Source organism: Dysidea avara, chromosome 4 (assembly GCF_963678975.1).
Source record: "Dysidea avara chromosome 4, odDysAvar1.4, whole genome shotgun sequence".
Classification (NCBI taxonomy): Eukaryota; Metazoa; Porifera; class Demospongiae; order Dictyoceratida; family Dysideidae; genus Dysidea; species Dysidea avara.
Window position 1 is genome coordinate 29,774,896 of NC_089275.1, and position 25,780 is coordinate 29,800,675.

At 37.7% G+C, this 25,780-nt stretch overlaps 2 protein-coding genes across 2 annotated transcripts in view; both read left to right on the top strand.

Moving 5' to 3' along the window:
- Positions 1–13,587, top strand: part of LOC136254618 (uncharacterized) — a 248,088-nt gene extending 234,501 nt beyond the window's left edge. The window contains exons 61-63 of the mRNA XM_066047362.1: positions 11,015–11,054; positions 12,942–13,067; positions 13,121–13,587. Of these exons, the coding sequence (XP_065903434.1) occupies positions 11,015–11,054; positions 12,942–13,067; positions 13,121–13,311 (357 nt within the window). The 3' untranslated portion in view covers positions 13,312–13,587. The remainder of the gene's footprint in view (positions 1–11,014; positions 11,055–12,941; positions 13,068–13,120) is intronic.
- A 5,655-nt stretch (positions 13,588–19,242) lies between these two features.
- LOC136254620 (uncharacterized) overlaps positions 19,243–25,780 on the top strand; it is a 91,806-nt gene continuing 85,268 nt past the window's right edge. The window contains exon 1 of the mRNA XM_066047364.1: positions 19,243–19,398. The gene's annotated coding sequence lies outside the window, so the exon portion shown is untranslated. The remainder of the gene's footprint in view (positions 19,399–25,780) is intronic.

Consider the following 25,780-nt stretch of genomic DNA (forward strand, 5'->3'; position numbering starts at 1 on the left):
ATACCACGATGTTTCTCTCCATACCATAATTGAAAGTGCTGTATGATGATTGTTGCCATAGTTGTGTTTAAAACTAATGCAACTTGATGCAAATGACTAACCATAGTCAAAAACCAGAAACTCTAGTATTGGTATGTAGTACTGTATCATACAGTATGATAGTAACCGTATAGTAGGGACCACAAAGGAGTAGGAGTGGCCCACGAAATAATATCACCCAAAAAACAGCCTCAATTTCCCCTGACGACGATGAGGCAGTATTAGTTAGGTAAAACTAAGCCCAAAAAAGCTTTCAGATTGACCTAAATGCTTTCAACAAGTTGCTACGGAATTTTAAAAATAGTTTATTTAACGGAAATTTTCTAGTGACTGACTGACTGAGTAACTGACTGACTTACTGACTGACTGAGTAACTGACTGACTGATGCATTCAGACAAGCATAACTCGATAACGGCTAAGGCTATGGGCTTGATTTTTTCACTGTTTGATGTCGCTTCGGCCTGACAGGTGCCTTTTGGCATACCGCAGTACATACAATGCATTCTTCATGGACTTACCCATCTTTGCTGACAGCGAAAAGTGTCAATTTGGTGATAGCACATGATGGCTTCCCTTCGTAATGGAAATCGTCCATATTTGTTATAGTGGCTATTTTGATAGCAGAGGTGCTTTTCAAACAGTTCTTGATTTGTACTGCTGTGTAACAGGTTGAACATAGCCGACAATGAAGCGTAATGGATACTTCACTTTTCAGACGATAATTGATATAACCGGGGCATGCGGCACCATTTCTTTCGGTATGCGTGGATTGCAGAGGTGCTTTTCAACCAGTTCTTGATTCGAAATGCTGCGTAATGGGTTGAACATAGCTGACAACGAAGCGTAATGGATACTTCACTTTTCAGATGATAATTGGGGCGCGCAGTGCCATTTCAGATGCGGTATACATGGGTTCACCAGTCATAATAATTGTAAGCATAGATTTTCACTGATCTCCATGCTCTCATGCATAGATTTTCACAAAAGTGACTGCTACATTAGAAATATGGACTCAAAGTTGACTGCTTTATTGGAATATGTGACTGCTCTGTTAGAGTAACTCAATCTTTTGTGCTGTTTTTAGGCATTTACAAAAAAAAGTTAATGAACAAGTACACAGAAAAATTTGGAATTTTCAACTAGAGTAGGGACCATAGCACATCGATAAAAAGTACTGAAACAAGTTGGAGTAGTACATGATATTAAATCATAGTAAAACAATAAGAAGTGTTATATCATTTCCATTATGGTATCATTAGCACAGTAGGGATATAACACTTCTTATTGTTTTACTGTGATTTAATATCGTGCACTACTCCAACTTGTTTCAGTACTTTTATCAATGTGTTACTAAGGATTCATACTATTACACAAATATTCTACCCATTATGCTAGCATTATGCTCAATGCTTTCAGGCACCTATTATGCTCATAATTATGCCAGCATAATCGGCGGGTCCCTATAGGTAACTTACACCTTTAGCACGGAGAAATATGCCAATGTAGAGGGTATACCACCCCCAGGAAAGATTTGAAAATTAGATCCTCTGAGATTGAATATGAGAGTAATTTCAATAGTTTATCACAGTATAATTATTAATGACTCTAGTATTATGGTGACTGCTCTATTAGGGTATCTCTGTCAGCTTTACATATTTTATAGTAATCGTTCTCCCAAATGCATACCACTTAGGAAATTTTAAACACTATGCTATATGCTAGACTGATTTTAACAGTTTGTTAGAGTAGTTACTGTAACTGAATATTTGTCTGACTGCTGTATTAGGGTGATTGTTCTATTAAAGTATCTCAATCTTGATGTAATAGTCACACTCTATATAAGTGCCTTGTAAGATGCGTATATTACAAGTAATGGTTTGCTGCACCCGGAAATATACACATTACTTATTGAGCTTGCTGGCTAATAGTCTCTTACGGAGGCTTCCTGTGTCTCTGAGACTACAGGGAAGATTTACACTGTTGTACGTTGGTTTTTTGTATGGGTGGATAATGTAGCTATGGGGCAGCTATGAGACCCCTGGAGGCCCTATTGTGGCCCCTTAAAAAGTGAGGCCCAGGGAAAATGCTCCAGTTTCCCCCTGTCAGTGGCCCTGGACGTAACCAAGCCCGTGAATGTCTTCAAAGCAACGCTATACTCTTTGAACAAATTTCTATGAAATTTAATTTTTTTATTTAACAGAGTTTTATGGTGACTAACTGGCTAACTAACTAACTAACTAACTAACTGACTGACTAACTGATGCTTCCAATCAAGCATAATCAACAATGGATAATGCTACAGGCTTGATTTTTCATTGTTTGACGTCTCTTCATCCAGAGACATGCTTTTTTGCCAACCACAGTACATACAATACACACTCATCATGTACTTCCCTTTGTCCTCCTTTGGTCCCAGTTATTTTTGCTGACAATGCAAGGTGTCAATTAGCTATAGCACTATATGGCTTCTCTTTGGCTGTGTTGGCTAGTAATCATGTTTACGTTGTAACTATCACGTATTCACACACACAGTGTGGCACTCTTATTACAATTATAATAGCAAAAGCAATGTACAAAACAATTGCACGCCCTTATATCAAGACACACGGTAGTGTGTCGTGCGGCCCAAGAAGCCGGCGCGTAACACCCGTGAGTATATTGACAGGAAGAAAGAAAACGCAATTTTCGCACCTCCGTAGCTCTGTGCTTCCTTGATGAAACAAGACGATTTTTGCTGTGGACATGCCCCCCAACTGCAGCACTCCACATTCCAAATTTGAGCGAAATCGCTTCGCGCGTTCCCGAGATATGCGACTTCAAAAATTGGCTCAGTTTCTTCGTTTGTTTTTTTTTTCTTATTTTTCTTTTTCTTGTCGCACACTTACAAAAACTGCTATAAAACTCGCACGCCATATCCGATTGCCTTGAAATTTGGCACACAAAAGGGGGATATAAAGGCGCATCTCGGTACCAACTTTGGCTGGAATACGATAAACAGGCAAAGAGTTATGAGCGATTATTCACGAACAATAACACCAATATGTTGTCACGCCTACAGGGTAAACCGCGTATGGGAAGAAGCTGAAAATCGGTGGGTGAATAGGTTAACTATTGAACCTCAAACCTTTTTGGTTTGAAAGAAATCGAGCTAAAAACCAGGAAGATACAACGAAAAAACCAACAGTGTGTAACAATTACCCAATCGAGATTAGCTAATAAAAAAACGACTGCTTGCCATGCCTACCAGATAAACCGCTTGGGGTATTGCTTTGAAAATCGTTGTACAGATGGAGTAATCATCTTAGAAAGGCTCATCAATGGTGTAGAAGAATCAGACTTAAAGCCACGGAGTTATAACACGAAATCCAACTTGGTGCAGCAAGTGCGAGATCGAGATACTCTAATAGAGCAGTCATTCTAATAGAGCAGTCACCCTGAAGAGAATTCAAGAGATCAGCTAGAAATAAGAAACCTGTATAGAGATCAGCTACACACAAGTCACCCTGTAGAGAGATCAGCTAGAAGAAGTTACCTTGTATGGAGTTCATGCAACTATGGAAAGAGATAGTTCAGCTAGAAAAAATCACCTTGTAGAGTTCAGCTACAAAGAAACCACCATGTAGAGAGTTCAGCTACAAACAAATCGCCCTGTGGAAAGATCAATAGAAGAAGTTACCTTGCAGAGAGTTCAGCTACAAAGAAACCATCATGTAGAGAGTTCAGCTACAAACAAATCTCCCTGTAGAGAGATCAGCTAGAAGAAGTTACCTTGTAGAGAGTTCAGCTTCAAACAAATCACCCTGTAGAAAGATCAGCTAGAAGAGGTCACCTTGTAGAGAGTTCAGTTACAAAAAAACCATCATGTAGAGAGCTCAGCTACAAACTAGTGACCTTGTAGAGACATCAGCTAGAAGAAGTTACCTTGTAGAGAGTTCAGCTACAAAGAAACCATTCTTTAAAGAGCTCAGCTGCAAACAAACCACCTGTACAGAATTCAGCTACAAATAAATCACCCTGTAGAAAGATGAGCAAGAAAAAGTTACCTTGTAGAGAGTTCAGTTACAAAGAAACCACCATGTAGAGAATTCAGCTACCAACTAGTGACCCTGTAAAGACATCAGCTAGAAGAAGTTACCTTGAGAGAGTTCAGCTACAAAGAAACCATCATGTAGAGAGTTCAGCTACAAACAAATCTCCCTGTAGAGAGATCAGCTAGAAGAAGTTACCTTGAGAGAGTTCAGCTACAAAGAAACCATTATTTAAAGAGCTCAGCTGCAAACAAATCACCTATACAGAATTCAGCTACAAACAAATCACCATGTAGAGAGATCAGCTAGAAGAAGTTAACTTGTAGAGAGTTCAGCTACAAAGAAACCATCATTTAGAGAGTTCAGCTTCAAACAAATCACCTGTAGAGAGTTCAGCTACAAACAAATCTCCCTGTAGAGAGATCAGCTAGAAGAAGTTACCTTGTAGATAGTTCAGCTACAAACAAATCTCCCTGTAGAGAGATCAGCTAGAAGAAATTACCTTGTAGAGAGTTCAGCTACAAAGAAAACACCATGTAGAGAGTTCAGCTGCACAGAAATCACCCTGTAGAAAATTCTGCCAGAAACAAATTGCCCCGTAGAAAGATCAGTTAGAAGAAGTTACCTTGTAGAGAGTTCAGCTACAAAGAAACCATTCTGTAAAGAGCTCTGCTGCAAACAAATCACCTGTACAGAATTCAGCTACAAACAAATCACCCTGCAGAGAGATCAGCTAGAAGAAGTTAACTTGTAGAGAGTTCAGCTACAAAGAAACCATCATTTAGAAAGTTCAGTTACAAACAAATCTCCCTGTAGAGAGATCAGCTAGAAGAAGTTACCTTGTAGAGAGTGAAGCTACAAACAAATCACCCTATTGAAAGATCAGCTAGAAGAAGTCATCTTGTAGAAAGTTCAGTTACAAAGAAACCACCATGTAGAGAGTTCAGCTACAAACTAGCTACCTTGTAGAGACATCAGCTAGAAAAATTACCTTGTAGAGAGTTCAGCTACAAAGAAACTATTCTGTAAAGAGCTCAGCTGCAAACAAATCACCTGTACAGAATTCAGGTACGAACAAATCATCCTGTAGAGAGATCAGCTAGAAGAAATTACCTTGTAGATAGTTCAGCTACAAACAAATCACCCTGTAGAGAGATCAGCTAGAAGAAATTACCTTGTAGAGAGTTCAGCTACAAAGAAACCATCATGTAGAGAGTTTAGCTGCAAAGAAATCACCCTGTAGAAAATTCTGCTAGAAACAAATTGCCCTGTAGAAAGATCAGTTAGAAGAAGTTACCTTTTGGAGAGTTTAGCTACAAAGAAACCACCTGTACAGAATTCAGCTACAAACAAATCACCTGTACAGAATTCAGCTACAAACAAATCACCTGTAGAGAGTTCAGCTACAAACAAACCTCCCTGTAGAGAGATCAGCTAGAAGAAGTTACCTTGTATAGATAGTTCAGCTACAAAAAATCTCCCTGTAGAGAGATCAGCTAGAAGAAATTACCTTGTAGAGAGTTCAGCTACAAAGAAACCATCATGTAGAGAGTTCAGCTGCAAAGAAATCACCACTGCCCAAATTTCAAGGCAATAGCTCTTTCCAATCTGAAGTTATCAATTGTCAAAGTTGGCAAATTGGATGTGTGTGGAAGACCCCTTTTCGCAAATCCGATCACATATGTATTATATATATAATTTGTACATTTACTGATAAAATATTTAAAGTATATACATCTACTTCATCTTTTCGTCTTCCTGTAGTAAAGAAAAAAAACATAGGTTAAAAAAGTCCCAAAGCTGGCCATAGGCCGGCTTTGGGGTATACAAATACAAAAAGAAATGAAATCTAATCCAAAACAGCCAAGCTGTAAAAAAAGTGTGCGGCCCTCAGAAAGGCTATGGTGAAAAAAGATGTGAAATCCAAGGTGGCGGCCAAGAAATGGCTGTGATGGTAGGTTAATGGTAAAAATTTTAATAACGACAATTCAGGTGAATTTTTGTGCCGCTTTACAAAATTTACCTGAATTGTCATTATTAAAATTTTTACCATTAACCTACCATCACAGCCATTTCTTGGCCGCCACCTTGGATTTCACATCTTTTTTCACCATAGCCTTTCTGAGGGCCGCACACTTTTTTTACAGCTTGGCTGTTTTGGATTAGATACTGTATTACAGGAAGTGTTGTATTACAGTACATTACAGGAAATGTGGTATAAGATTACATCATAACAATTACATCACAAAGTGTATGCATTTAGAGGCAGTCTATATATTACATTCGCTCCTCCTAGAACAAGCTCGTCCCTAAGCTAAGGTCGATAAAATTCTGGTGGTTATCTTACACGAGATGGGTATCGTGGCTGATAACTGTCCTGAACAATAATGTGTTCGACTGCTGGTGGCTCCCAGGTTTGCTGTAATGGTTGTTCATGTCTACTGCTGTCAGTGGCACTGTTATCATTAATTGGTTGTACTCTAGGTCTTAGTCGGTTAATGTGAACAGTTTCAGTTCTTCTTCCGTCACTTATTGTGTACGTGATTGGGCTCTGGGCTGATTGTATTACCCACCCTCCTTCCCACTTAGGATCTAGCTTGCCTGCAGTAGGGATAGATAGCCACACTAAGTCACCAACTATAAATGTTCTTGATTGGGTGACATGGTCAAAATGGTGTTTCTGTTGGCCACTAGCTCTTAACATTGCTCAGTTCAACAAAGTCATACAGTTGTGCCAATTTTGCAGAAGTTGGTCTTGGTAGGTAATCACATCATGTGCTGCTCTTGTGGGAAGAGGTGGCTTGTGTGCACAGCATCCATACACCAATTCAAAAGGTGACACACCTGTGGATGAATGAACAGCTGTTCTATAGGTATACAATACCAGTGGAAGATATTGCTCCCAATCATTGTAACGCTGGACATAAGCACGAAGTAGTTGGAGCAGAGATCGATTAAAACATTCCACTAGCCCATCACCAGCTGGGTGATAAGCAGTAGTTCGGGATTTACTTATTCCAAAAGCTTCTAATGTCTGTGACAAGATAGTACTCTCAAAGTTTCTACCTTGATCTGAGTGTAAAATATCAGGAATCCCATAACGACTGAATACTTTTATTAACTCTTCAGTTATACGACGTGCAGTTTGGTTTGGAATGGGAATAGCATCAGCCCACTTGGTCATATAATCTTGTATTACTAAAAGGTAACGGTTATTGTGCTTTGATGTCTGGACTTCTAAGATATCAACTGCAACCATTTGCCATGGTTTTCCAATGGGCACGTTAGTTAATGGGGCTTTGACTGGTGCTGTAGGCTTGGTACGCTGACAAATAATACACTCTCTACAATATTCATCAATATCTTGCAGCATTCCAACCCGATAGCCCACTTGGCGTACTTTTGAAACGGTTTTATCATATCCCAAATGCCCAGCTGACCGGGCATCGTGGTGCTGTTTTATCAGGTTTAAACACTGGGAAGCAGGGATGAGTGGAACTGTGATAACAGGTAATTGTGGGTTTGGTGCATAATGACGGCAAACAATTCCATCAGTAATGCAAAGTTGTGACCATAACTGTTTGTAGCGTGACAGAGGGGATTGGCGCCACTTGGGGCCCTGTGGTAAGACATGATCGCTAGATGTTTGTGCGAGGGCTGAATGAAGTTCTTGTATGACTGGGTCAGTAAGCTGTTGTTCATGAAGACTCTCTGTAAGTACAGGAATCTGTGAGGTAGCAGCAATCAACTGTGTATCTGGGTAAACCTTTCTGGATAATACATCTGCATTACCATTCTCATGTCCCCTACGATAATGGATAGTGAATTCGTACTCTTGAATGGCAAGTGCCCATCATGCTAGTAGGCCCTCCATTTTCTGAGCAGAGAGCCACTGTAGTGGGGCGTGGTCAGTTAAAATCTGAAATGGCCGCCCTAGAAGGTAGTGCCTAAACTGCTTTAAGGCATAAACAAGAGCTAAGCATTCCCTCTGGATTACACTATAGTTCTGTTCTGACTTGGTGAGTGTTCTACTCATATATGCAATAACATGGCCTGATTGTTCTAACACAGCACCAATCCCAGTAGCACTAGCATCTGTATAGAGGTGAAATTGTTTAGCGGAAGGTGTGAAGTCAGGGTATTTCAAAATTGGTGCTTGAGTGAGGGCAACTTTGAGATTGTTAAATGCCAACTGCCAAGAAGGATTCCATTCAAATGGTACACCTTATTGGTTAGGTGGTAGAGGGGAGCTGCAATGTCTGCAAAACATGGAATATAGCGTCTATAATAAGATGCAAGTCCCAGGAAACTTCGAAGAGCTGATGGTTCAGTTGGTGTACCCCAATCTCTGATAGCAATAACTTTCTGCATGTCTGGTTGCATTCCCTCTGATGAGAACACATGGCCAAGGTATGACACTTGTGAAAGACCTACATGACATTTGGATCCCCGGAATGTTAGTCCAGCTGCGGACATCTTGTGGAAGAGAATGTCCAGGTGTTGTGCATGTTCTTGCTTACTAGCTGAGTGAACAAGTAAATCATCCAGGTATGTGGTGACAAATGGAAGGTCTGCACAAACTGTATTCATAAGTCTCTGGAATGAAGCGGGAGCACCACAAAGACCAAATGGCATTCTGCAGAATTCAAATAATCCAAAGCCAGCACCAGGACAAAAGGCTGTTTTGGGTTGGTCATCTGGATGTACAGGCAACTGCCAGTATCCACTCTTGAGGTCAAAGGTTGAAAATATGGTGGACCACATCAAACGATCTTGGACTTCATCTGGGCGAGGCAGGGGGTAGGCATCTTTAAGTGTCTTCTTGTTGAGTTCTCTATAGTCAACACACAGTCAGATTTCACCAGACTTCTTACGCACGAATACAGCAGGTGCCATCCATGGACTATAACTGACTTGTATAATACCCTGCTGTAGCATGGACGATATCTGATGGTCAACTTCAGCTCGATAATTGGCTGGGAGTCTACGTGGAGGGATCTTTACAGGGTTGCCTTCAGTTGGAATAAAATGTTCAGCCACATTTGTCTTGCCAGGCATGTTCCGGAACAACTGTCTATGTTTTTCGAGGACCTTCATGAAGTCTGGATCTTGGCAGTTGGGAATTTCATATGCATCTACTGCATGAAACAGGGGAATTGCACAGGAATCAACAACATCTTCGTCAGGCTCATTAATTGATGTCACAGCACAAACTTTCTTCAAAGTGTTTCTTGCGGAGTTCAAAATTGGCATGAATTCCTCAGGTAAGTCAGTCTGCTGTGATGAATTGTGTATTGTTACTGGTATTGTTGTAAAGTCAAGAACTATTCGATGTTTATGTAAAAAGTCTAAGCCCAATATCACAGGTGTAATTAAGGAGTGAACAACAATAAAATTGTGATCAACTAGCAAATTACCAACATGAATAGGTGCCACAACTTGTCCTATAACTGGTATGGGTTCTCCCGCTGCTGATATTAAGTTAAGGTCTGTAGGAGGCTGGTGGTTATAGTTTTTAGCAAAACTTTCCATGATTAATGAAATAGATGACCCTGAGTCCATCATTACATCAACACACATATTACCAAGCACCCCCTTTATTACAGCACCCTGTGACCGTACTGCTGCTACTACTACATTTGATAAACCACACTTAGTACTACTACTACTACTACTACTTAATACAGATACGTCACTATTAAAATATCTATTATCATAGTTAAGTTCACACAAAGGGCTTACAGTTCTCAGGGGCGCCCGAAGCCCGACCGGGACGCCCCGTTTCCGTTTCCCGAGCGGCACTCACTGGCAATATATCCTGGTCTTCCGCACGTATAACATCGTCGTAATCTATTGGGGCAATTTCTTTGCACGTGTCCAGGTTGATTACACCGGAAGCAGAGGAGACTAGCTGGCGGACGAGGATTCCTGCGTTGTGTCATCAGTGCAGCCACCTGTTCAGTAAGGGCGGTCATCTTCAGTTGCAAGGCTTCAACAGCGTCAGTCTGTTGCTTCAGTCCCACTGCTGCGGTTTTCTCACCACAATCTAATGCCATTAGTAACTTAGCTCTTTGAATAAGCTTGTCTAGGTCATCAATGTCTCCAGCGGCACGTAACTGTTTGCTGACTTCCAACGGGATGCCCGTTAAGAATTGGTGTGTCAACAGTGTCTTTCGCGTGGTAGCATCTGCTTTGGGCATTGCGTGATCCAGTAGACGTTTCAGTTCATGCACAAACACGGAGAGAGATTCTCCTGGGAGCAGGCGGCGGTAATGAAAATTGTCCATTGATGTAAATTGCATTGGCCCCATTTGCTCTATTATCTTGGCTTTTGCATCTTTATAGCTTTTCTGTTCAGCCTCGCTTAGCTCTAGCCACACTGCTAGTGCTTCCCCCTCTAAAACTGTTGGCAGTCGTTTAGCTTTGGCCTCGTTCTCCCAACCATTGGCAGTGCAACAAATATCATATTTCTGGAACCATTCAACTGGGTTTCCTTCAGCAAACGGCTTAGGAAAACTAATCGCGGATGCTGTCGTCGTTGCCATCCTCTGCTACCATTGTAACTATCACGTATTCACACACACAGTGTGGCACTCTTATTACAATTATAATAGCAAAAGCAATGTACAAAACAATTGTACGCCCTTATATACTGCATTACAGGAAGTGTTGTATTACAGTACATTACAGGAAATGTGGTATAAGATTACATCATAACAATTACATCACAAAGTGTATGCATTTAGAGTCAGTCTATATATATATATATTACAACATATTAGATGTAATAAAGGGCACTCAAATGTTTGCAATCCTCAGGTCCTCTGGTTGTTAGATATGCAGTTACATATCAGCAAACCCTTCTTGTTCTTGTTACATTACAACTGTGTATATAGTAACTACAGGATTTATTTTAGTCTGTACTAAATAATGAACCTTTATGTAGACTAAAGGAACTACATTTAAAAGTGGAAAAGAAACACTGGGTATGTACATATGTTGCAGACTGCATTATGTTGAATATGTAACTGTGTATACATGTGTGTAATGGATTTTGGATTATTGTTATCCTTTTATGTGTCGGTTGTATTGAAATAGACAGTGATGTTTGAGGTCTAATGGCAACTTTCTGTTTGCCACTGTGTTGTACACAGTGTCCTTTTGCTAGTAGCTAGCAGCTTTTGGATTACTTATTTGCATAATTAAATGCCTACTTTGCTGTCTTACTATTTTTTATTACTACATGTACGTGTTCCCAAACAAAAACACACTGTATTTGTTTCCCCTATCTCTTAGTTTTTCCAGCTAGTACTTCACTAAAATATTTAATATGTGCCATTGATAGATAGCATTGTAGTACTGAGTACCATTAAATAGCAGTGCTAGGTCCACATGCCTAAGAAGATTACCGTGTACAAAAGTATGTCATTGTTTGCTAACCCATTAAAAATTTTTAAAGAATTTATCCCAAAAATATACAGTAAGCTACAACAAAGATTTTAGCCTGTAAAACAGACAGTGTTAAACAATTCAAAGACTTTTGTACTTCTAAAAAACAGTTGCTTAATTAGTACTATCCTTTGCTCAACAAGAAATAAATCAACCGTGTATATATATAAATTTTGAATCAGCATTATCATATATCGTACTGTATAGTAGGGGTGGGCGTGGCTCATGATAAAATGTCACCCAAAAACCTGCTTCAGTTTTCACTCATGATGACATGACAGTATTGATTGGGTAAAATCTAGCCCATAAGTGCCTTCAGATCGACTCGAAATGTTTTGTCCAGTTCCTACAGAATTATAAAAAAAACATTAAACAGAATTTTCTACTGCCTGCCTGCCTGTGTTCAGTCAAACATAGCGGATAAATGGCTAAAGCTACGGCCCTACTTTTTCCACAAAAATTCTTCGGATTTACTTAAGAAGAAACCTTTGGCATATTGATAGCCATACAATTACATGCACTATTATCCTTCCATATACTGGCTATAGCAGTACAGTTTTGATCTCCAGGTGTGCACATTTCACAATGTTATTACACCAACATATTGGAATACACGTGCAGATAGTTCCTGGGAGTATGATACCTCTACAAATCATGCATGCATGCCCTTTCAGCTACCAAAGCACAAATCAATATATCTCAAGCGATTTTGTCCGCACAAATAGTTAAAACTAAAACTAGTCTCGAAAACATATTTCTAAACAATGCAAGCTCACAGTGAAACAATACTAGTTTTTAATCATCAACTATTGTCATTCAGAACCCTGTAATAAACTCACAAATCACACTATGGCAATGTCACCTATACTTGCAGACATACTAGTGGACAATTAATCCCTCATTCGTATAGGCTGAAGTAGGGATTAAATGTCTGCTGGTATATCAGCAGGTGTGGGCAACCTCCCAAACTTCAAGCACACAAGCTAAGCACCAATTCTCTTCATGTCAACAAGTGACAAATCCAGCAATCGATTCTGGTGAAGCTTCATTCTTTGCTAGAGCAACTTTCTCTTTCCTGAAAACATCATGTTATGAGTAAAATTTTATTTCTACTCTGCTATCTGAGATTGGCACAAAAGAGTGCGGTTTTCTCGTACCATGGATTGTAAGTGAGAGTTGAAAGCCTGTTGTCTCGAATAATCTTCATTGTTGCAATACTTAAAGTAAGCAGCAGGTATGTTGTTACATGCTGAATTGAACAACTGATGTGGTGTCATTAGCTCTTATTTCATTACTTAAAATTCCTACTACTTGTTACAGTGTGCATGTTTAATTCAAACCAAATCCTCCATATTCATACTTTAAAAACTTCTATAATCTTTCAGTGGTGTAGCTATAGCTAACATTTATCTGTGTACACATAGTACTTAGAAACATGGATGAGAAAACTAGAGCAAAGGTTCTGACACATTACAACAGTGTTATCTGCAATGATTATACAACTCCAGCATCTGTTCTCAGTCCAGAACGTCAACCACCAAGCACCATCTGTGAGTTGGTAACAAATTGCTAAAACATATTTTCATGATATTACCCTATATAGTCAACACTCCTGGTATTATTGATGATTATGACTTTGATGACACGGATAAAATACAGTATACATCTCCTCACCATCACCATCTTATGCGTTCTGTGTCTCCCTCAATATCACCATCACAATATTTAAAGCACCAGAGAGAGGCTGTGTTTAAGCAAGCCAATGAAGATGCTGTAGAAGATACAAACTTCTAACTCACAAATCAAAACTGTAAGGAAGGTTTGTACTCTAATTAGCTATGTAGTTTGTCTAGGCATATTTCTTATCTTTTTGTATAACTTATATTTTTGTAGCATTTTGTTTTAGATATGTATGCATAGTGCATAGTACATTATGTATTTTAGGCTCTTAAACATTCGTGACAAAGTTTATTGTTAACCCAATCACATCGCAATAAAATTATTGTAAAATTTTGCATTTTAATTTCTTGTGGTTTGCAAATTTGTGGTTGATTTCTAATCTTACAATATTGTACAATCAGAATGCATTGCATTCATGCCATATTAGCTAAGGACTTTGGTCAACATTGTTAATGTGTATGGAGTGAATGACTTGCATGTCTCTGTAACATACTCGTACTATATCTAGTTACTTCATTAATTCACACTATTACATTGCAATGACACTGTGATCTACCATAACCAGTACATGAACAATAATAACAATAATTATTATAATGTAGTCTATTATGGTTTCTTCATACTTTCACAGTACACAATCTATACTGTAAGCAATAACTACAGTATTTCCATGAACAAAACTTAATTCATAACCTCAATTCATCCAAAATATTTAATGACCAAATATACGGTAAGTTATGAAGTTGCTAAAACTAGATAGTAGTGTCATAATAATTTATAATTGACTTTACACTCACTACTTAATCATGCAAATTAACTTCTAATTATTCTTTGAGATTGAGGATGCTTGCCAATGAGCATTACATTATGAGTTTAATAAAACATGGGTGATGTCTATTATGAACTACAACTGTGGTTCAAGATTAACCCATTGTTACTAAGTTTCAAAAAGCAAATCAAGTAGCATAATTTAAGCAAAAGCTAAAAAATATTTACATATCCCTTTACAAGCAGTACTCCTACAACTCATCTGATTATCCTGTAGTACCATAATTTGCTTTTTTTTCATTGTAAAATAATTTTAGTACATGTATGCAAAACTTGTACAAAAATTTCTTACACAAAAATTTTTTACATAAGGTCAAACTACTCTTATAGAGCAGTCATTCATGTAAATCATACAAAAACATTTTTACACGAAAATTTTTGTCACGAAAATAAAGAGAATTACAGTATTCCCTAATTCAATTTAACCACTATTTTAACCTTATGCTGGCATAGTAGGCAGATGCCTGGAAACAAGGGAGGTTGCCTATACCAATCGTTTAATAACTAATCATAAAATGATTGGTATTAGCATCATTGCAGCCATTCTTGGCTGCCATATTTGACTTACTAACTTTTTCACTCTGGCCTTTTGGGAGGTCTCTTTACACAGCTATGCTGTTTTGGTATAAATATTGCTTTCTATTGCAAGCCCCAAAGCTGAGGCTTCCTTTTAATTTGCTTTTTTTTTCTTTACTATGGGAATCGTCAAAGACTGCTATTTGTGTGAATCTATGTATTATAGGAACTGAACAAAGTGATTGCCATGTAGCTATTTGGGTGGCTTGTTACACAATTGAATCTTTGTACAGGATGTTATGTACATATAGCTATAAGCTTAACTGTCTACAGGGTGATTTTACAAGGATTTATTATTTATCTTCTTGGTATGCAGCAAAATACATTTTTCCCTACCAGAGTAACTGGCTAAATACACGCACAAAACACGCATAACCACAAACAAGTACAAATACAAAAGCTACAATTCTAACACACACCGTTACTAAAGTACAAGGCTGAATGCTCTATAAGGTGACTGTTTGTAACTGAATTGACTCCCTACATGGTGACTTGATTGAAAAAGAAGCATAATTAGAAGAAAAATACAAACTGAGAAAATAAGACAAACTTTGAAGTTATGTATCTCAGTGATGGGTGGTGCTGTACTAGAGTAGTACGAAGTACAAATATATTCGATATCAAGACACGCAGTTGGGGATCAATCACTATGAAAATTATCCATGGTATTTGAAATTTGGCAATCAATTTCCATATTTTTATCCAAATTTCATATTTCAACTAAATTTCTATAATGGTGAAATTTCTGACAATTTCTACGTTAACCTCCATATCATAGAATTGAAGCCACCACTGAATTTACTCATCACTTGATGAAAATGTTGTCACTTTTTGTACAAGTTGCTTGGAAGAATCTTGTGGATGCAACTCACATTTGAAATGAAAAGTGCCCTATCCTGAGGAAGTTTCCACTGCAATAATGGTTAGTTACCACTCAGGGCACTATTGAACTATAGATATGTGAAAATGGCATTTTCTTGGTTCCATAAAATGAGTTTGTTGTGCGCCAACACCAGCTGTGCTTGGCTGCATGACACATTACTGTATGTGAGGGGTCTCTTACCGTTACTGAATGAAATATCATTGATCAATACTGCTGAAATTTGAAACATGAAATTTATCATGCCTGGATATCATATGTATAATTTAGTATATCCCAGGAAGAAATGATTTGTAACTTTTTTCTAAGCACTTCTAATACAAGCGCACATAGAATGTCCACTGATAGATTAACAAGATCATAAAACTTTACCATTCTAGTGTACTAAACTAGAACTTAAATTCATAAAGTAGAAATGAGCAATTCAGCAGTGGCAGATTGGTGGGTTTGGCTCCCCTGGAGAAAATTTTCAGACATTTTTATGCACATTTTTACTTCTCAGTGACAGTTCTATTAAAGTATTTCAATTGCGTTTGTTTCACATGTTTGATAGAGAACCATCAGTAATGAGGAAGCATGTAAATACATTACAATAATATTGATAAGATCTTGGTCTCATGTGACCACAACCAGACACTTTAAACAGATTTGTGTGGGAACGGTAAGGTTAAATATACAAAAGAAACCATAATAATTACATACAAAATAGAAAATTTGTTACATTATGACATAAACTATGCTGTCTACTCCCTGCAATTCCTGGCCAAGAAAATTTTCTGTGAACAGGATATGCATGTCTTAGCTGCATCATCAAAATTAATGTCTGTCGAACAAAAGACTTGGTGGTGATGAAGTCAACAAAACTCTTGAAATGCTGAATACAGCTGGGCTGATAGTGTCCTAGCACACTAATTTCAACTGTTTATCAATCCTCAAACAATCAAATTATGCAAGTATCTGTAAGTATCCTGTTGCATTAATTTGTTTCCTAGATTTAGCTGCTTCAATATGATGTTCAGAGTCCAGGGGACAAGTCAGTTCCAGTAAAGCTACAGTGGATGCTTCAGAATTTTAAACAATAATATCTGGTCTGTAAGAAGTGATCAACAGGTTGGATGGTACAGTTGCTTGAGGACCTTCACTAACTCACAATCCTGGTAGGTAAGCATACACATGGATACATGAATAACTGACAAACATCTAGAGGCAAGAAGATGGAGAACCTGGTCATGTCGGTATGTGTAGTGCTGTTGAGTTAATGCAACAGGAAAACCACCTAAGATGTGGGCAGTGGTAGGCCTGGAAGAGTCACATAAGGTACACTGCACATTAGACTGAATGTACCATCGTCTTTAGTTAACTTCAGTTGGTAATGTGTCAGAAGCAGCTCACAGGAGAAAAAACTAGGGTGGAATCCTTCCATCAGCCTGTTCCAGGTCTTACATGAATTCTATAATTTAACAGAGTCACTGTTACAGTACTTGGATTGGACTGCTAGTGTCTCTAAATGCTCACGAGCAGTTATTAGTAGGGAGTAATCAACATTCTGTATTTACAAAGGAATACTTCCTAGCTGCAACTGTAGTCCTAGCTCTTGAAGTCGAGAATCAGCAGAAACACCAACACAGGATAAAATTTAACTGGGCTTCTCTGGAAATATGTGAAATGCTGGGACAGCAAATTCTGGGATAATACAGTAAAACTTGAATTGCAATACATGGTGGATTTAAATATTTCTTAAGATACCGAGTGGCAGTTTATCTAGCTGTGTAATTGTGAAGTTGGGAATTGCATCTACTCAGCGGTTAAACATAGCAAGGAGATGATGTAATTTCTGTATATCCAAAGTTTATATTCTCCATCAATCTGGAGGGAGCTATAAATTAGTAGCAGACAATATCCTACATTAAGTGCTACAATGTCATACATACAGTCTATTATATTCCTTCCACAATGAAAAACACTGAAATTTAACACCTCTGTGGTCAGGACAATAATAAAATAATATAACCCTGTGGTTTCCTATAATTTGAGGTGTCAAAGTGGTATACGTACAGTACCACGATACTATGGGCATGATTGAGTAAATATCAGGTATAGCATTAGTTCCCATGGTATAATGCACCTAAATTATTAATCTCCTACCCCCTCCTCAGAATCAAAGGAAAGTAGTAAAGAATCTGACCACTTTAAAAACTAATTTTCTGTCATATTGTGATGTAGGGGAATTATTTCAATACAGTAGACTACAACAATCATAAATATGCTCATGTGCAGTTGTAGCCATACCTTTATTAGTTTCAATTACACATCCTACAAAAGAAGTTCACTACATCTCCTACTAATCCCCTGGAGGAGGGAGTGGGGACTAATTTGATAGGTGCATAACTTGTATTATGTATATGCGCCTTGTGGGTTAATCACCTGCACTGCACTTGTGTGAAAAACTGCTGGCATGCATATAGTATTGGGCCACGTGAATTTTGATAGCAGACATCAATAATGACATAAGAATAGCAACAAGTTTAGTGGCATATAACTGTCCTTAAGATTCAAGCATGTGTATAAATTTAATACTTCTATTTTAACTAAACACACAAATTAAATTTTATTCCAACGAAAATGCAGCATTTGGTGTAAAATACACCATATCACAGTGTTCATAATAATATATATTGCTACATTAAGCTGTGTGGCAGGAAGATTGAAGTCCAGATATCTTCAGCATGATGTGATTGCAGTCTTAGTTACCCACACCTCTTACAATTAATTGTAACTTCCCTTAGTGACAACAGACAACAAACAACAAAGTCAAACTAAAGAATGCTCCAGTGCAATGATGCATTGAAATCATCCTTAATTAGAATAAGCAATGTATGAAATACTGAAGTGGGTAACCACAAACAATCCACTACTGATAAACATCAATATGCAAAAGTGAATTGCATTTCTTGAATCTTTCCATTTACTAGATGTACATGAGCTTTGTTGTAATACATAACTACATATCCTTTGGATATTCTTTAACCAGTAGTGTGTTCTTAAAATCACATTTTAAAATTTTCCATTATGACACTTTTCATTGAGTATGTCTATTATCACCCTGACATGCATTTTATTGGTTTGTTAATCATCCAACTAAACTTTGATTTTAGTCTATGTTAGTACAGTCACCTCAGAAACCAGCCAGCTTTATATCTTTAAACTTTTCAGTGCACTGCTATTAGTTTGGAATAGCTATGACTTGTGCTATCTGTACCAACTTGAGAGACACTAACATATTAAATGACAACCAATAAGCTACTACCTGTAACAGTTTCACAGATGTTACCTATGGGCCATGATCTCTTAGCAACTAAGATTTATAGTAATGATTATATGAACTTTACAATGTACATGTTGTTGATATTATTGTGGTGCATGAGTAGTAGTACACTGTGGTCCATTGACATCCTGTATCAGTGGCCAGAACCTGTCAATAGCTATATAAAGATTAGCTACAGTACACTATGGTTACTAACTCTTACTTAGCTATAATTATTGCTGCGATTACAAAGAGGTGTTTAATGTTAGCTACTATTTTTATTGCTGAAATAAAAGGTGTCAAGCATATAGCTAGCTAGTCTTTGCTTTATGTTTTATGAATATTATAGTTAGTCTGATTATTGACATACCTGTAATCACTGCTGTATTTATGATGGTGTCACGTGACTGAGCCACTTGTAAATACCATAGATTATTAATCCATGAAAGTACATAAATGGGAAGGATAGTCTACAGTATGAATAGTTGGATATTAGCTAATTGATACCGAGAGGTTGAAAATAGTTGTAGCACGTTTGCGGACTCAACGATTTCTTCAGGAGCTTTGAACACGTCCTGACTTATCTTGATCCTACTGAACTGATGATCTGAAGGTACTGGGTTTATTTATAGTTAGCTACTGTACGTAGCTACGTATGAGCAATGTAGTGACATGCTTAAAGGCTAGTTGATATCAAAATAGGAATTTGTATGGTTTATGAACATAGTTTAATACTGTACAGCTAGTTAGCTACGTAGGGCACTACGTACGTAGTACCTAGCTGTAGTACTAGTCTCGAACCCAGACCGTAAGGTCTGCATGGGTTCGAGACTAGCTGCAGTACGTACGTACCAAGCTCGGTACGTACGTAGCTACGATAGGTAAAAGAAAATAAGGTAAGTGCGGGTAATTCCGGACAGCGGACACTTTTTTTTTGATTTGTTCCGGACACTTAATAAATCGTTCTCAACAATGGTAGAATCCCTGGACCTATAATTTGGCAGTGTCTTATGGCCTATCTACAGACGAAAATTGAAGCGAATCCGTTATGCACTTGTCAATTTCATTCCCCACCCCCACTCCCGGGGTGGGGTGGGGGAATACAGGGGATTTGACAAATCGTGGTGTCAAATTCCCCACTACTGGGCAAAATCGGCTGTCAAATCACCACTATATCCCCACCCCCATAGTGGGGGATTTGACAACACCTCAAGGATGACTAAGCACATATTTCATGCATGCGACTAGTAATAAACCTGCCCTGTAGCTAGTAAAATTATAGCAAGTGCTATTTTATTGTTTAGAAATGCAACTACCGAAAATTGGTCAGTGAATTGGACAACTGTCAATTGCCCCAGGGGTGGGGATAAGAAGCAATGTCAAATCCCCACCTGTGGTGTGGGGACGCCCGGGGTGGGGCATGAATTGACAAGTGCATTATTCCATCGTGAAGCTTGACACAAATTTGTAGCGTAATCACGGGCCGTATTTTTGTTCAAAAACATTGAAAATGTCATGCAGCCCAAGCTCATATTAGAGATTTCCAACTAAATTAAATAATTAACATTCCATGCATTCATTGGTATGACAAATATTGTGTTATTTTTCAGGGTCATTTTAGTGCAAACCACACCTCAATCGGTGGTTCCTATCAAAAGATATAAGCAAAAAAAGTTTACAGTGTGATGATCTTTGTGTACAGTATTTTCAATGCTTTTTATATATATTGCATGGCACCAAGCACAATATTCAAAGTGTCATAAATCTAGATAGGAAACTATTAATAACATGAAATTTTCACCACATATCTATTTTGTGGAGAACAGCATATGAGATAGGTAAAACCTCTTTAGAGTGACCACTTCTTTGTAAACTGACCACTCAGAATATTACATGAATAAAGCAAGTGATTCACAAATAAAACTGTGTGTATTGTGTTACTAAGTATACACAGGTACCCAATGCATTTTCAAGGATAGCTAACTAGAAAAATCGGTAATATTATATAACATGGTAAGTACTGGAATCACAAGTCACAATTAACAAATACTTTGGAAGCATGACAATCAGATAACAAAATGTAAGACCAATATTGTTTTAAAAATTGATTTGTTTGAACACTGTTCAGCTTTATGTGTCACATTGTAAGTACTAAGGATGATAATTATTATATAACACAGTGACATCACTATACTATAAAGAGAAATTATGAATAGTCTGACTGAAATTACAATCACTGAAGCTGCTATAAAATGGATCAAAACAGCATAAAATACACTAGAATATAAAAAAGGCAAGTATGAAGCCACATAAGGCTGGTATCATGTGCCAGTCTCAAAAGATTATGCTCAACCTTGAACATTACTGCAATTCCGCACAAGGTAACAAACTGCTCACCTTCAAACTATACTTGCATCAATGCAGAGGGGTGCCTTGAAGTCTCGGGTGGTTGTAATGCTGAATGCTAGATGGTGATTTCCCTTTTAAAAGGCCATATTTTCATCGTTATCCAACTTCAATCGTCCTCCAATCAAAAATCACATGGCAGATTCGAAATCAGTATATACGGTTTGCCCAGGAACACTTTTCGTCCTCATCAGCCACAGATTCATGCGGAAATACTAGGAAACTTTGGCTATCACCGGTGCTGTATTCTTCCAATTAGAATTACGTACGCAATTATTTGTATTGGCTCCCTATGGGGATTTTTATTTCTCAAATTTTGATTTGGCATATTTCAATAAATACCACATAAATTTTAATCCAGTAAAGTGCATTACGAAGTACAAAGCATTGACTACCATTGACTGGAACAGCAGCTTGTGAAACATTTATTGAAGGTGTGTAATTTAAGTAGCAAACATATGTGTGAAAAATTGGTTGGTTGGAAATCGCTACTCATATTTTCACTTTTCAAAGATTTATGAGAAGATCATACCCTCGGGTAATTGCATAGCAAAAATCATAAAAATCCATGCAACACAGGTTGAGTGGCAGTCGATTTTTCAGCAGCTGTTCAATTGAAATAGAAAATATTCGCGAATTACATAAACTTTTTAAAATACGGACTGCTGCTTCCTCCCAAAGGGTATGAGCTTTCTACTTGATTTATAAGCTCCAGATGAGTGGTACTTTAGTCTCTATACTTTTAAAGAGGATTGATAGCCTGTAGTAGGCGCTACTTGTTTGTTATTCGAAGTGTCCAGAATTAGCCGCATGTTGTATTTTTACATGCTGTTAAATTTCTGCTCATAACTCCTCAGAAGTTGATTGTATCGAAACGAAATTTGTACTAGAGCTGGGCGATAAACCAGTATTGTTAGTAATCTGTGATATTTAAGTCATACCGGTTTTGATACTGCCTGTTTTTTTTAATACCGTCATACCGTTTGGGCATTATGGCCTCCCTGTGGTCTTGTTTCATCCCATATTTAGAAAATAACCAGACATGTGACAATGTTTGTAGGCAGGTGCTGATGTAGTCAGCTAACCAAACTATGTAAACAAGTTTGTCTGTGGTAATTTGTACCTGAGGTTTGCAGAGCTACCATGGGTATTTGGTGCTTTTGTTGAGGTAAATGGCAGTTACTTTAATACCAATGGCTTTTACATTAACACCATGATATTTAGTAATATCGTGATACTTTTTATGGAAGGTATACCGTTTGCTATTTTTCAATACCGCCCAGCACTAATTTGTACTGTAGATGCACCAAAATATAGGCTTTAAAACAATTCCTAGAGTTTGTGCTAACTCGTTGTGAGTGCAGTGTTAGAGTTACTTTATCAAAGAGTGTCCGGAATTACCCTCATTTACCTTATAGTCCAGCAATGCCCATTTAGTCCACGCTGTTATTAAATGGCTAAAACTACAGCAAGATGTGTCTGCAAATAAAACAAGAAAGGAAGTGGTTACTGAACCGAAAGGTTTTATTATTACCCTGAGCATTCGACTTTGGGGGCCACGAAAAGTAGTATTAGCATTAGGTTAGGGTCGGGTTCAGCTTTGGTTTCTTCTTCACCTTTAGGTTATGTTCTTTCTTACTATATATACTGAGACTACCACTTGAGTAACATAGAAGATAGGTAGGTGAGTGGTTAGCAGCAGTAGCACAGTGGTTAACACACTTGCCTAAAGCTCCTATAATAGTCCAGGGTTGGAGCCCCGTCTGAGTTTTATGGTGTTTTTTTTTTCTCATTTAGTGATCCTTTTTTGTCTAAGTTTTACTGTCGGTTCAATAACCAGTACGACTTATTGAACCAACTTTCGGTTCAGTATCCACTGCCAAAAAAAATTATTATTACAATACACTATACTTTAGGTTAGAGTACAGTTACTAAGAAAGGTTGAGAGTACGCATTGTATAGCTTGAAAAGACATTTCCTTGAAGATATGGCAAAAAATCTCATAATTTGTAAACATATTTGCCGATTTGCACAACAAGACATTAATGAAAAATAGTGCCAATCTGGAATTTTCTAAGTAGTACCTAGCCTAGAATTGTGGGTGGTTTAGTAGTTGATTCTCGGAGGGCAAAATTTCACGTTGCGGATCCTAACTGCAGTCTGCTGAAGATATATGCATGCTGTGGTTAGAAACTAGCTAGAGTCCTTGTGCAGTTATGGTAGTCTACAAAGGTGCTGCATGGAAACATGCCAGTAGCGTAGCCAGGACTCGCATTTGTGCTAGCTAGTTAGCTACTGTAGCCATTACATGGAGTGAAACATTTTTTTTAAAATTTTATTTATTAATGCTTTACAGCACAAGTGCTGAAGGTCTGTAGGACACCTGGTCCTACAGCCTGCTCAAAGACTTTAGCTACTTAACATGTGGCATTGGTGAGTGTGCCTACCCACCCCTGAAGGCTCTGGACTCTACATAAATTTTGTTTAAAAACTGTTTCAAAAGAAAGTATCTAATAATTATTATACGCTACACTGCTGTTGCTGCAGCTGACTGTATCACTAGTCTAAGGCTACTGCATGAACCTAGAAAATTAACACTGACTTAGCTAAGTAAGTGTGGAAAATTTGACTGGATCCCCTCCTTCTTTGTGTTCCCCACTCTAAACTTTTGATGTTGTCCATTAAATAGAAAGTACTGAAACTACCCCGGTCACGTGATGTAATGATTAAACTTTTCTGAATATCAGCTGCTGGTTTACAATGTAAATATTGCACTGCCATGGTATACACTACTTGTCTCTTGCTCATTGCAGCAGTAGCATGCAGGTGCCACAGACCACAGTCCAAAGGATATTTTGGGTGGGCACATGCTTACCTTTGCTACACCACTGAATCATGCACTAAGAAGAATAACAGGGGTGTAGGCCTTCCCGGGAGTAGACCCAAGCAATTTACAAACAGATCAGCTCTCACACATTGAAATAATCGTCAAATAATGAGTGTCAAAGGCTTTACATGAGTATTGACCATCAATTTCTACCAGTTAGAAGTAGCTACATAACCGTATTATGTTGTTGACCACCAAATACAGGTGTATGACATGCTTCATCAACACTCAACCATTCCTGATTGTTTAGCTTTCAAATAATTTTTAATTCCTCAACTTCACCAAATAGTTTAATAGGTGTCACATTAAACTGAAGAGTTTCGCTGAACAGCACGCATATCTTTTTGTTGCTGTGATGCCCTGTCTGGATGTCCATTGCATAAAATGACATTAAAATATGTAGACTATAATTATACAAAGTTGACATACAGAGTTATCACACGACTTAAAAGGACAAAGTCTACGATATCAGAAAAAGTTAACAAAATAAATTAGACAATGCATCCAAGTTAAAATTGAAAAGGCCATCATGCAAACTTGCACAATTCTGTAGTGATCATGATGATGTTCTGTCTAAGTTGTTTAGAACTAATATTGTGCTCTGATATGGTGCATCTGATAAGTAATGAACAAAACCAACTTGTGTAAGTGATATTACTAAGCACCAGCCTATTCTGCTTTTTATTCTAGCACTATGTGCTAACAATATTGCCTTTAATGCTCACAATAATATGCTCAACGCTGTACATATTTTGCTATTAGTACTTCATGAGTAGAAAATAATAACATGCAAACTGTAATCAAAAATAAAAGTATGTATTGTTTCCCATGCTCCTGTTAGCAGCTTATAATAAACAGTGTCCTTAATGTTACTACAGCTGTATATTATTAGAATATGTCATTCATTTTCCATAACAAGCATTTGTAAGGCCATTGGCCAGCTTTTACAATATAAAAATTAAGTCAAGCTAGCATTATGCTCAATGATATCAGGCACCTGTAATGTTCAAAATGATGTCAGAATAATAGGGTGGTGATGCATTAAATTTGATATAACATTTTTGCTAACACTATTACAGACAGAACACTAAAGCAAGTTGCTATCGCTTGGCATTTCGTCACACCATCATTGTTCTACTGACTGCATATACAGAAAACTAAGCTGTACATCATTCCCCTTTGCATCACATCACACCGTATGTATCCCTTGGATTTTTTGTAACAAATTTATTGTAGCCATGATGACTATATTGTCATTGTTTAAGGCCACTGCCCTATTGTTCCCTGGTGAGGAGTTAAGGTCCACCAGCTGGTAACTAAAACTAACCAGATTATTACATCTGTACAACACTGATGAACAATTTCATAATAGCAATAAACAGATTTAGCCATTAATAAAACATTGACAGTGATTTCATGGTTGTGATTAGCTAAAATGTGTAAGAGTGCAATAGTGTCAATGTTTCACCGTCAATCCCACTAATAGCTTTCCCCTAAACTATGTAATGATATGCATTCCTTAATGTAATGATATGCTTAACTTATATGTGAAATAAATAGACTGTGGAATTGCTTGTTTGGGCACATACTGTGTGAGTATTATTTGTGTGCCACATTATTGTGTATGAATATGCTTATGGTACAAGTATACACAATCATAATATCATTCATAATTAGCTATGTCTAGTATTATACCATATGA